Source organism: Anabas testudineus, chromosome 4 (genome assembly GCF_900324465.2).
Source record: "Anabas testudineus chromosome 4, fAnaTes1.2, whole genome shotgun sequence".
Taxonomy (NCBI): domain Eukaryota; kingdom Metazoa; phylum Chordata; class Actinopteri; order Anabantiformes; family Anabantidae; genus Anabas; species Anabas testudineus.
Genome location: NC_046613.1, coordinates 4,080,156 through 4,094,146, shown reverse-complemented (window position 1 = coordinate 4,094,146; position 13,991 = coordinate 4,080,156). Strand labels below are relative to the sequence as shown.

Below are 13,991 nucleotides of genomic sequence, written 5' to 3'. Positions count from 1 at the left end.
CTTGGACTGAACTATTAAACAGAGGTGATAAGTAAATAGGTATATTTACTCAAGTTCTGTATTTAAGTACAACTTTGATGTATTTGTACTCTACTGGAGTATTTTTTATTTTATGTTACTTCTACCGCACTACAAGTCAGAGGAAATATTGTGCTTTTACTCCACTACATTCTTTTTAACCTCATTAGTTACTATTTACGGTTTGCAGGATTAGATTCTTATAAAAATGATTATATATTGATAAAATGCTGGCGTATCATTTATGGATTAACCTCCTGGCACTATATAGTCTAAGGTTGGTTTCAAATCAGCTCCACCTTTACAGACTGCTGTTGTTGCTCCACAGTCTGTAACTAACAACACATTTTAGTCACAAATTTCACCTCTGAGATTTTGTCAAACACATCTGGACTAAACTTCAGCATTTATGTTATCACCAGCAATAAATTTGATGTTGTTTAAAATGCACAGTTTTTTTTTACTTTTGTGCTTTAAGTAATATTTAGAGCATGAAATGTACTTTTACATTAGTAGAAAAATTGGAGTCATTTTCTGGGCAAGTACTTTTACAAACACTTTTACTTGAGTATTAAGGTTGTGTACTTTACACCTGTGCAGTTAAACTGATCTCATTAATGCTTCTTACTATTAATGTTGCATGTCCGTTCTAAGAAATGTTTTCTAATTTATTTTAAAAATCTTGTTTTTATTTAATTGTCAGCACAATAACAGTAGGTTAGAAAAACAGTACAGACAGTAAAATCTGAAGTTTTATATTTCTTATGTTTTTTTCTGAATTTAGAGTCACCGGAAGTAAACATATGTGTAGTTCGAGTTCCATTTGTAAATTCCACAATCACCCTCCTCATTTATTTATTTATTTTTTTATCTTTTGATTAGATATTTTCTTATTCAGACTTTGTGATTATATTGTTTGGCCAAATTCATTATCTATTTTGCATTTACTGGTACCCGAAACACATCCACTACAGTCAACTAGGTAGTGTTGTTTGTAGCCATCACAAGTGACATTATTGTTTACAACGTGTAATACAATGAAAAATAACCGTAACCGTGGCATCTATCGTACAACTAGAACAACAGGGGGAAAGAGACTTCTTCTTTAGGGACGTGTTCTCTGACACTGTTTTCCGCTTGTGAGACAGACATTGAACTCACCGCTCCGCCCAGACCGGTCCCGCTCCTCTCACTTCATCACCTCCATCAGCAGCAGTCAGTCAGTCAGTGTCGGCGGCCGCAGTCTGCTGCTGCAGGCTCACTAAAACACACATCTGAAGGGGCGTCAGTACTGTAATAATGCTCCTTGCTCCTCTTCTGTGACACTAAGTTGCCATTTTGATTGGAATAAGTAAACATTATTCTTCTAGCCAATACTTTAAAAAGTCTCAGGAGAAACAGAGGGTTGTGTTCCGGGCAGCAGGCGTTCTGACCAATCAGTTCACGGCTATAAATGTCAGGCGGTTGTCGTAGAGACGCCCGCTACTGAAGAAGCCAACACATGAGCCCGTGATACCTCGGAAGGTAAAGCTAGCACTGTAATATCTGCCAAATGTCATGTTAGTCGGTGTTAAGTTAGTTGTCATTTTAATTTGCTAATTGTCGAGTCAAAGGTTACGAAAGCTAACATGAGTTGGCAGGGACCCATAACTCTGAGAACCGCTAGCTACACGTTCGCGTTAGCTACGTTAAAGTGGGCTTGTGTGATGTTTTGACGTCCCCATTCTTTTTTCGGTAGAAAAAACAAAACGGAGAAAAAAAAGGGAAAAGTGGAAATAACTAACTTTACCTCAAATAACTGTCTAGTTAAACTTGGTACCAACAGCTAACGTTAACGTTAGTTAGCTAACTACAGACAAAATCGCCGGCAACGTGAGCATTTTTCAAAACTGTTAGCCAAAGTAGCTAATGTTAGCTAACGATAGCGTAGTGTTACTGTGAAGGTTAGGTGCGCCAGTTACACATCTTTGTAAAGTTCATAAAAGAGAAAAGCCCAAGTGATGTTTTGATAACTAGCTTGAGCGCCTGCTTTGCTACCACATTCATACTCTCTTGTAAAATCTAACTTTAGTTAGCTAGCGCCGGTGGGCGTGGTGCAGGCTTCAAGTGTGTTTCCGAGCACTGTCAACATTATTGTATGCAGCCATGCTGTTTCGATCAAAATGTTTCGCGACATCTAAGTTATATAGTGAGTTTGCACTTACACGATAAGACCTTAAATTCAGTGCAAAATCGATCTTGATACAATCGGCATACTTCTTGCAATAACTAAACCCGAAAACCTTCATATGCTGATACATGTCAGCTTGAAAGTAAACAGGAAAAAAAACCTACATATACGTTTTTTGAAGACACGATAAGTAGAAAGACTTAATACGAAGTTTTTGATACTTGACGTTTTTAAGTGTTGTTGTAACATGTAGTTCGAACGCAACTGCAACTTATTCCAACTTTGCTTATCTTTGTATGGAAAAGTAATGTGAACATTAAATATGACACTTATCCTGCAACTGAAGTCAACATCGGCTCACTGTGACAGACATTCACCAGATGCTTCCATCAAAAATAGAAGATGAGCTGGATTTATATTGTACACATGAAAATATTATCTACATTTGTCATTTTTCAGAAAATACATTTCAAATAAGAAACAGAACTTGCAATGTAAATTATTATTCATGTTAAGTTCCTGAAAGCATTTTGAAGCATGGGTTTGTTATGGAGTTTTTCTTGCACTGTTGTATTAACGCTGACTGGTCTCATGTTTGAGCAATGCTGTGCTGTAGGTGTCAGTATTACCCATGTTTTGCAGGAAACGATAACAACACTCAACATTGTAGTTAAGTGTCATTTTGACTGTTCTGTCAGTGTAAGCAATATTGAATATCCTATAATCAATAAGCAATTTTCTCACTATATTAGAGAGGCAGAGGGGAATGTGGACATTTATTACACTAGGCAGTTTTATCAATTTTCATCTGATTGATTGCAAGAAGAATTAAATCTGTCATTAGGCATTTTATCGTGATTTATGTCCAAAGCAGTCACGCTGATTTAATGAAACAATGAGACAATTTTACAATAGTATCTTGACTGATAAAGCAGTGTTATTAGTTTTTGTGTTGTGAATAAATCCTATTATAGACCCGAAACCAGCCACATCCTGTATTTCTTACTTGTTGTAAGAAGAATAATAATACTAATACATATTTGGTGCTAAAACTTCCTAGTTTGTTGGTTTTGATCTTTTTATAGGCTTTGTAGAAAATAAGAAACCAAAAATATTGTCTGTCATTTAAAGGAGGAAGCAGGAATATGAATGGTAAAATGGTAAATGGTCTGCACTTATATAGCGCTTTTCTACCGAGTTGGTACTCAAAGCGCTTTACACTGCTTCTCATTCACCCATTCACACACACAAGCACACACACATGCACACATCGATGGCAGACCTGACTCACCGGGGGCAACTAGGGGTTCAGTATCTTGCCCAAGGACACTTTGGCATGTGACGTGGCAGCCGGGAATCGAACCACCAATCCTGTGATTGGTAGTCAACTGCTCTACCTATTGAGCCACAGCCACCCCAGGGAATGTCCCTACCAAAGCAGTGACACTAACTATAAATGCTTGTTTATATTGTTAAGCATGTATCTTAATCTGTACTGAAACGTTGGAAATTACTCATCTCTCTTTGTTTAGGAAAGCGTGTTGAGCATTAAATTACAGCTGAGCATACTTCAGACAATTTCCCCCTTCTTGGCCTTCGGACAACACAATGTGCGATGTTAAAGCCTGTCCCAGTATGAGTGGAAATCCCCCTCCACCAGAAGTCACAAATCACAAGAGGCCTGGACGTGTAACCAACCAGCTACAGTATCTGGAGAAGGTGGTGATAAAAGCTTTATGGAGGCATCAATTTTCATGGCCCTTTCGTCAGCCTGTTGATGCAGTAGCACTTCGCCTCCCAGTAAGTTGTACAGTTCTCGTCTGTACAGATGTAAATATGTTGTGGGTTTTCAATCATGAGTTCTTTCTTGCTGTCAATTACACTAGGTTAGCGCAATGGTCTTACTGTATTCAATTTCATTAATTGCAAATTGGGCAGGAAATATTTTGGTGCACTTATGATGATGCTGTCGTTGTCTTTCAGGATTATTATACAATAATTACAAAACCTATGGACCTGGGCACAATTAGGAAACGTCTTCAGAATAGATATTACTCCCAGGCACTTGAATGTATACAAGACTTCAACACCATGTTCACCAACTGCTATGTGTACAATCGGGTAAGGCGAGGCTTGTTTTGGTGCTATATAACGTAGCAACATGTGCTGTACATACATTTTAACAATAAAACTTAAAACTATGTTGGAGGATATTTAGTTAGAAATTAGGTCTCTAATCTAACACATTATTTACTAGTCCTAGTTGTTGTATGGTATTGTCATGTAAATGCAGTAGTGTGTTCACCATCACAGAATGGTAGGTGTTTATAGGCTGTCACAGTGCTGCCTTTGCAAGTATTTCTTTAGTTCAAACAGAATTTCACTTTAGAATATATTATGTCATAAATGTCTGTTTCATTGAGTGCTTTAATTTTAATATGATATACAGGTTACATTTCCTTTCCACAGCCTGGAGATGACATTGTTTTTATGGCTCAGACACTGGAGAAGGTATTTTTGCAGAAAGTGTCTCAAATGCCTAAGGAAGAGTGTGAAGTTCCAGCCATCATGACAAAGGAACAAATGAAGATGAATGCAGGTATTTTGATGTGATCCTGCAGGTTGTTGGTCTCTATACAGTAGCGCTTACGTTTACATTTGTGAACCCTTCAGAATTTTCTGCATAAATGTGCCTTAGAACATAATCTGAGTTAATAAGACTAGGTAAAGGTAAATCAATTAAAGAAACAAGACAAAAAAGTCAAATATTTGTGTGCAGCTAAAGCAGTAACCACAACATAAGGTTTCTAGAACTTCCAGAATCGCTTCAGTTTACGGATGTCGGATGGCTTCTCCACATGAACTGTCAGGTTATTCTACATTGTTTCTGAGCATTAAGGGCAAATCTTAGCCATTCCAAAACATTACATTACATGTAACCATTCTTTGGTATAAAAACTTGTGCATTTAGGGTTGTCTTATGGCAGGATCACATTTAATTATTTGCCAGACCTACTGACATGGCATTTAAGCAAACGTCTTGGCAGTGCAGTATGCTACTTTCTATTGCTTGAGGAAGGCACACACAGTTACAGGGGAAAGATCTGTCAATGAGAGCACCCATCCTCTTGTCTTTTCCGTTCTTAGAAAATTCACACTTTAATCAGTTTCTGGCTTTCTTTCCTACACTTTATCACCGAAGCAAGCTCACTACTTTTATATATTTTATATAATATTATATATATTTTATTTTATTTTATGCTGAAAGGCAATGCTTGTTGCCAAAAATAATGCTTCTCATTCAAGCCACAAACAATGTTAAATGTCAATTTTTACACAATCCACCTGGCTGTCGAATGGAGTCCAAAATCTTCAGAAATTCTTTTGCAATCATTTACAGCCTGATGGGGATCAACAGCTCTTCTTCTAATGTCCTGTGTTCAAACTATGACACACCTCTACAAAGCTGTCGAGATCAGACTCATTGTAGAAGACCAACTAGATTTCTCCTCTTTAACTAAGACCCGTAATCGGACCTCACTGTCATTCCATTGAATGAAACTCATAATTTCCCCATTGTGATCAATTGCCCATCCTGGAGGTTCACATACTTATTTACAAATTTCCACAATACATAATTGAAATATGAGGTAAAATTGTTTTGGCATTCAGCATTTGTTTTGCTGTTAATAGCCTTTGCAGAAGAAATATAAAATAAAAAAACGGAAACAAATGCCTCAACAACACATTACTACTGTCATGTTTCAACAGAAAACTGCAGTAATGTTTTCTAGATGGTAATTGCTGATTTATTTACTACTAAAAGCTGTCCCCAGTTCTCGTGCACATTTTCTTTACCTCCTGTCACTCAGATGCATTAAGGCAGAGATCCCTTGTGTCCGAAGTTGTTCTCCAGCAGACAGTGACGGTCATTCCTCCTGATGTGCCTCAGTTCATTTCACACGAACAGCTCTCAGCACAAATTGATGCAACGGTAAGTATGTGAATGGTGTGCAAGCAACTTAAGCAATAGCTGGGACCACTGACTTAAACCAAAGAAAGACTTTTAAGAGTTAAAAAGTTGTTGAAGCTTGTTGCCATGATTGATATAATATTTTATACTTGTTTCTAATGCTTGAATGAGAAAATCTAAATATGTTGATAATAGTTCAAATTGTACCAAAGCATAGTACACTTCTGCTAGGACACTTTCTCTATTGCTTGAAATATGTGAAAGTAGTAGGCCAAATTGAGGCCAAATATACAGTAAGCTAACGTAAATTCTTTGTCTGACTCTCAGTGCTGTAGTGATTTAGTGTTTATGTTCAACCTTTTCTAAATATTTAGATAAAAAAAGGTTTCAAGAGGAAAGCAGACCCCACAACCTCCTTCAGCTCAGCAATCACGAGTGAGGCGTCCCCTGTTGAGCATTCAGCACCTTGTACGTTACTGTCCAGGAGAGGCAGTGGAAGGCCCATCAGACCTCCCAAGAAAGATTTACCTGCCTTTGAGGGCAAGAAGGTCAGACTGTCTGACCAGCTCAGGTACTGCAATGACATCCTTAAGGAGATGCTCTCAAAGAGACACTATGCATATGCTTGGCCCTTTTACACCCCCGTTGATGCAGTTGCTTTGGGCTTACATGACTACCATGACATCATCAAGCAACCAATGGACCTGGGCACAATCAGGGTACAACAATTACGATGATGATGACTAAAAGGAGTATATAGCATTATTTTCTGTCACATATTGACTTATATTGACAGTTTATCTAACAGTTTTATTTCCTTAGAAAAAAATGGATCTACGGGAGTATGCAAATACAAAGGAATTTGCTGCTGATGTACGACTGATGTTCTCCAACTGTTACAAATACAATCCACCTTCACATGAGGTGGTCTACATGGCAAGGAAACTCCAGGTATAGATTTATTTGATTACAATTTATTTTCTAATAATCTAATACTTAAAGGTTCCATGTGAAACATGTAGACATAGTTTACTTTCTCCAACCCAAACACATTGGATTTATCTGTATGGCCTGTTAAACATGTTAAATGTATTTTCCTCATTTGTAGAAATGTTTTTTTTCCAAGGACTTTTGTCTATTAGTCTCATGTCTATTGTTTGCATATACTATACAATAAGTAGTTGTGTGCTCTTTTCAATGTGTGTCCAAATTTGGACACAAGGGTTTTAATGTGATTTCAGCCATTAGCACAGTAAAAAAAATGCCCCTGCAGAATTTAAATCTTTTGGATTTTAACCCTTTTCTAATTGAAATTACAAATCTGCAATATGAGCTCCAATTTAAAAAAAAAAAAAAAAAAAAAACAAGAAAGCTACATATTCTAAAGATCAAAGAGGTGTAAACATCTGTTTTCATGTAACCTGCAGAGGAAGGGATCAGCTTGGACCATGTTTTTTTGTTGGCACTATAATCTTGTCTTTTAATACTATTCTTTGTCTTTGTATTAACAGGATGTTTTTGAGGCTCGTTTTATGAAGGTTCCTCAAGAACCAGAGGGCTGTCCTTTACCTCGTCATAGAGTTAACAAGGGAAAAGGAGACAGAGTTGGAAGTCTGTCGACCTCAGAAAGTTCTGAAAGTGACAGCTCCTCAGAGGCAGAAAGTTCATCAGAAGAGGTGGCCATGCAGCTGGCCAATCTAGAGGAGCGGGTTGGTATTGTACATTGCAGTAATGGTGAAAATAGAAGAGAAGTTGTCCACTTCACTGCACTTTATCTAATTGTCTCATTAATGGCTGACTTTTCAGTTGAAAGCTGTCAGTGATCAGCTAAAGAGACTCTCCCAAGAGCCCTTGATGAAACCAAAGAAAAAAGACAAGTTGAGAAAGGAAAAACGATCTAAAGAAAAGGATATTGCTCGACTAAAGCACAAATCCTCAAAATACAAATCTGTTGTAGAAAAACTAAACAAAAGTACAAGCTCTTCTTTGTAAGTGATCATTTAATGTGGTTAGTATTTTTTACTTTATGTTAGCATTAGTGAACTATTCTTTTTTTATTCATGTCTAGGAATGACAGCAGACCTGATATTCAACAAGTGCCCATAAATAATGACGACGAGAGCCTATCGATACCAATGACTTACCAGGAGAAGAAACAGCTGAAAGTGGACATCGACAAACTGCCCGGTGACAAACTGGGCAAGTTGGTGAACATCATTCATGCCAGGGAGTCTTGTCTGCGAGATTCTACTCTAGAGGAGATTGAGGTCGACTTTGAAATGCTCAAGCCTTCCACACTGAGAGCCCTGCAGAGGTTTGTTGCAGCAAGTTTGAGGAAATGCAGCATGAATGAGGGCAGTAAGTAGAGCTCAGGGTTTTCTATAATTTATTTTACATTGTTGTATTTGTAAGGTTAAGTCTTTTGTTAAATACCTCTAGTCCGCTAATGGATATGTATCGTTTCTGTTTGTTGCAGAGAAGAAGCTGGTCAAGCCCACAGGAGGTCTGCAGACAGGGACAATAAAAGATGCTGGGAGATCTCAGGCTGCCAATAAAGAGCTGCATTTGATTAAGAAAAAAAAGCCAGTAGGTAAGACCTGAGTTTCATTAACTGTCTTAATGGTCACAATTATGCTTTTGCCCAGAAGGCACATTGTGTAAAAATTTCAATTAACCTTTTGTTCCCCCCTATTAACAGCTAAAGTCCTGTCTCCTGACTTCAGCTGCCCGTCACACCTCAGTGAGAGCAGCAGCACTAGCTCGTCATCCAGCTCTGAGAGCAGCAGCTGTAGTAGTAGTAGTCATTCTAGCACTTCTGGTAGCAGTGACTCTGAATCAGGTTAGCTGCTCTCTTCAGCACTCTACCCTCACCTAACTTTGTTTTACCCTTCCCTGCCCTCCTTTTGAAAACAGGACACAAGTTACGTGCATGATTCACCTGGGTGTCAAACTACTACATTTCAAACCCCATTTCTGTCGGCTACACACCAGATATTAAATTGTTTCATATTTTTTCACATTCAACAGGTGTTTCCTCTTTGTTTATTTCACACACACTTCATATAATGTCTCCATATAGAAGATGTGCACACATCTCTCCTGAAGGCAGCTGAAATATTTAAGACTAATTTTATTTTAGTTGAGATTAATTTATGCTGTATGTGTGGAATAATAATGTTGACACATTCTGTTTTACAAAGCTTCATGACTGTTCAGTTTTAGTTTAAGTTAAAAAAAAAAAAAAAAAAAAAAACCTTAATAGCACAAGGAAGCGTGTCTCAAGCCTCAATAGTGATAATATATAAAACTAGACAAAATGAAGATTGAGAAGCAGTGTTTTACTGGTTGAGAGTGTCAAGTTTGTTGTAACTCTGATCTCATGCAGCATCATTGATGGTTGCGTTTTTTATTGATAGAAGCATTGAATACTACTGCAACAGGTTGAAAAGTTGCACTTCTGGAGATCAGCAAAATTAAAGTGTTTTGCTTTTTTCAACCACAAGACATATGTTCTTGTGGTTGTTTACCTAAGCTGATTATTTTGCAGCACTTTGCTTATCCAGTGAGTGGTGTTTTATTCTTAGTAAAGTCATTGCTATGTAACTGTTGGTACTTTTTTTATTATTATTAAGAAAAAAATTGAAATTCGTTTAGCCGACTGAAACGCCAGATTACTTTATATTCATAGTTTTCCTATGTCATTGTGCTGGACATTGAAATTGTTGTCCTGGTCCGAGACAAAAGGCGTCTGTATTTCAAACGCAAAGGCATCTATGTAGCATGTAATAATCCCATATTTACATGTGGTGGTGGGTACACTATATGATTAACAGATCATGTTATTTTAAATAAAACTTGTAAAGGCTTAAAAAGAAATTTTGTTGACTTTTCAGACATTATTAATGTGCATATTTTTCAGTGCCAAAAACAAAGAAGCAGAAAAGTAAAGATTCTTGCCAAAAGGTAAAGTCAAAGGTAAATCTCTGATTTGCTTACATTGAATAAGATTCAATGGTCAGACAGTCTTGTTGGTTACAAGGAAAATAAGAATATTTGTTCTCAAATCAAAGGTGATTCATGCTGCCAGTGGAAAGCAGTTATCGGAGACAAAAGATTTGATGAAAACCTTAGTCAAGACTTGTGGTCCTGCCCCTGCTGCACAGTCCTCAGCAGCAGAAAGTAAAGACCACTCATCACACCGTAGCCCTGATCACACATGTGATGAGCCAACTTTATCACCCCCAGGTAATGCTTATCCAACCTCTCTGTCCTCAACTAAGCAGGAATTAAGATAATATTTTAAGAAATCACAGTATTGTGATTGTTGTATGTCAAAGTTGTTGTTGTTTTTCTTTTTGAAAATGTCAAGGTCTGTAATTCTTAGTCATGGAAAAACAGGGTCACACTGTGGTTGAGGATTGTTTCAGTGTTGCTCCTTGTCTCCCATTGCGATGGTTTGTTGAAGATCAATACCTGTCATCTACTGTTCAACAGATTTGTCTGCTCTTTTATCCCCAATGACCTCTCCAGGAGTTCTGCTGGACTGGGCTGCTGCTAGATTTGAGGTAGTTCTCATGAAAAAGCAACACTTCACATCCAGTTCTTCGGTCCTGTGATACACCATGGTTCTTATGGACCATAGGCTAAAGGTTCTATGTGTAATTCATTCCTTATTTTTAAAGTACTGTGCCATTTTGCAAACATCTTGCTTGTTGTGCAAATAGCATTACTACACTAACCAAAATGCAGTCACTGGACATTATTTACATGTTTCCAACATTAGTGATGATTACATTGTGACATACAGTAAGAGTATCAACAAATGTTTTTGTTTTCTTCTTTTTGTATATATTCAAGGGTCTGAAGGAATTCCTAAGGAAAAGATTTCAAGTCAACATATTAGTTCTCCGTAGCATGTTGTCCTTACCGTTTCCTAGTCGAGATGTTACTGTGTAGTATATGATCATCATTAATACTGCTGCTGTTCTCTGTGACACCTGCGATACTGTTCAGCATAAAAGTAATCTGACATTTTAAACGTTCAAAGTAAATCTCATATTTCATTTCAGCAGGGCCCAGTGTTGTCCCCCTTGAGAGACAGTCCACTGCAGTCCAAAGAGGAAACACAGTCCAGTAAGTCACTGCAAGACCCCTACTTTAATTTCACCATTTAAAAAAAAAAAAAAAAAAAAAAAAGTTTCTAATCACGGATCAGCACAGATCACAAATCAAAGAAAACCTCAGTGCACGTTCACATTTTGAACATGTGAACTGAACATGCATGGCTGCCCGCACCATCTGCTCCCTTCTCTTAAGCAATGGGTTGTCTCAGAATAGCTTTTCTATGCTTACGTAAGAGAAATATCACTGACCCAGGTCCAATAAGTCTCTCTAAAGTGCTGTACCTGAGCACCAGGGACACGCAGCAGCAACCATACATTTGTACGATATGTCCACTTATTCTGTCTTAGTGGTGGCCAGTCTGTCCCTGGAGACACTGAGTGAGACATAAAGCAATGTGAAAATCATAGTGTTAAATATCCATTAAGTGAGAATTATGATCAGGCTCCTCTCTCCCTCTCTCTCTCTCCCTCTGTCTGTCTCTGCAGCTCACTCCCCCTGAGCCAGAATCACGTCAGGTCTCCGGTGCTGCTGCTGTGGGGCGAGCGCGACGCCTTCTTGGAGCAGGAAATGGCCGAGGCCTGCCGCCTCTACATCAGGAATCACTTCCGTCTCAACATCATCTCTGGGGCCAGCCACTGGCTGCAGCAGGACCAGCCCGACATCGTCAACACCCTCATATGGACCTTCCTCAAGGAGGGAGAGGGACGCAAAAGCTACAGGAACTAAATCCACAGCGCGGCCTCCTCCTACATCCCCCCCCCCCCTCCCCGCCCCTTTCACTTGCCACATCTGGAAGCCTGGAATATGCCTGTGATACCAAGCAACATAGTGAGAATGCAATCATTCTTTCAAATCGTTCACATTTGAAATATTTTTTAACGAAGGGAGCAGTGAAGGAAAGAATCAAAGCACACCTCACCGGAGGAGGACACCGAGCCGTACGTGTGACACATATTCAAGATGTTTTTTGCACATGACATCCGCCTTAAAGTTCGTCGGTTACAGCATCGCAGACGTGTGGCAGAGTCTCCTCGTGACTTGTATTGTGTGGTGCCTTTTAACTTTCGAGCTGTCGCAGTGTTAAGATGTCCTGACAGACAGGGATGTGGCGTCACATGCTGTATATGTTTCACTGGGTCACTCCCCTCTAGTTTGGGCACAGTCCTGGGGGGGGGACACCCCTCTCCCACCCCCTTTATCAGGTAGTGTTGTCTACAGACGTTTTGTTTTTTTGTATGTTGTTTTGTTTTCCTCACTTAAATGTAGAGAATGTCGTGCTCTTGATCTTCCTGCATAGAAATGTCAGTGATGGTTGACTATTGTACTTTTTTGTATCTCTTCCTACACACTGCATTTTGAAACCCACTGAGCCAGGTCTACACCATCTTATTTTATAAATAAAATAAGTGTCAAGCTGTTGGACTGTGCTGCTCTCGGAAATGTCTGACCTGTTTTAATAGAATAGGAGCAGTGATGTGTTTAAAGCCTCGCGGAGCATCTCATCTTCTCAAAAACACTCACTCTTGTGCTTTTACACAGAAGAGATCAAATAACACCAGAAATAGTGTTGGGCGTGCAGCGTGGAGTGAGGCTGGTTATTTTGGGCCTGTACAACAAACATTTAAATTTTTTTATAGGACCAAATTTATTCCTTTACTGTGTGGTCGAGTGCCAACAGAAACACGAATGTAAACTCACATCGAGGAGTTTATTCATCCGTCAGTCTGACATAAACAAGTTTTAGTGCTGTGTCAGCACATACACACACACACACACACACACACACACACACGCGTTCAGTGCTGCTACATCTGAGAAATAAAGCATTCAGGCAACACGTGACTAATTCTGTTCACCACCAACAAACACTTTGTAATATTTGTGTACATTTTTAAATGTACATAAATACTTAAATTAGACTAGTTGTAGAGCAGACGACTCGACTACTGTGATGGACCCCTGGTCACATTTTACCTAGCCTGGTTAAATTCACAATAAATGTGCTTATTATTGACTTATTGCTTAATATTTATGAAACATTCCTAACTTTATTAATCATTAACAAAGTTCGGCTACGTGTCCCTCACTGCACCAAACCACTGCAGTGATTCTCTCCATCCCACCTCATTTGACAGCTTTTGTGTTTCTGGCTCAAATGCTGATTCAAACATTTCTAGTTTTATTTGCACTGACATCATAGTAGAGGCATGATGATGCAGGAGAGGACCGTGACATCACCTCATGCCAAGGGGTGGGGTGGGGTGGGGGTTAAGCTCTTTCGCTGCCTTCATGGACGATTGGAAATAGAATCATTTTACAGTCGGAAGTCTATGCTACTTTTAAATATAGTAGGAAGTTCATTGGGAGAAGCGAGATAATGAGTGTATTCACTTCCACGTGTGACTCTAAATTGGTATGAATAGGAATATATGAGTGTGAATGTTTGTCTGTCTCTATATGTCAGCCCTGTGATGGACTGGAGACCTGTCCAGGGTGCACACTCATCCAGTTATAGCTCGACTGGAGTCCAGCAGCCCCTGTGAAGCTTAACAGGATAAACAGATCGGATAATGGATCAATGGATGGATTTTTTCTACATATGTTGAAAACTTAGTGGCTTGTCATATGGCCAATCCATACTATAAATGACTTATATATTATACAATAATATATACAAAACTTTCTACATTTGTAAGTTATTGAACC

General features: G+C 38.7%; 1 protein-coding gene across 2 annotated transcripts; it reads left to right on the top strand.

Moving 5' to 3' along the window:
- Window positions 1–1,388: 1,388 nt before the first annotated feature.
- Window positions 1,389–11,288, top strand: brdt (bromodomain, testis-specific). 2 transcript variants are annotated; one of them, XM_026344934.1, is made up of 16 exons: window positions 1,389–1,542; window positions 3,721–3,988; window positions 4,172–4,309; window positions 4,658–4,787; window positions 6,061–6,182; window positions 6,536–6,880; window positions 6,984–7,112; window positions 7,673–7,870; window positions 7,968–8,149; window positions 8,230–8,519; window positions 8,638–8,751; window positions 8,860–9,000; window positions 10,081–10,136; window positions 10,232–10,406; window positions 10,692–10,810; window positions 11,234–11,288. In XM_026344934.1, exons 2-15 carry the CDS (start codon window positions 3,797–3,799, stop codon window positions 10,775–10,777), a joined length of 2,298 nt encoding a protein of 765 aa, XP_026200719.1. In that variant the 5' UTR covers window positions 1,389–1,542; window positions 3,721–3,796; the 3' UTR covers window positions 10,778–10,810; window positions 11,234–11,288. The 2 variants fall into 2 exon arrangements, with proteins under 2 accessions (XP_026200719.1, XP_026200718.1); XM_026344933.1 differs by having other exon boundaries at window positions 10,656–10,810.
- The last annotated feature ends 2,703 nt before the right edge of the window (window positions 11,289–13,991 follow it).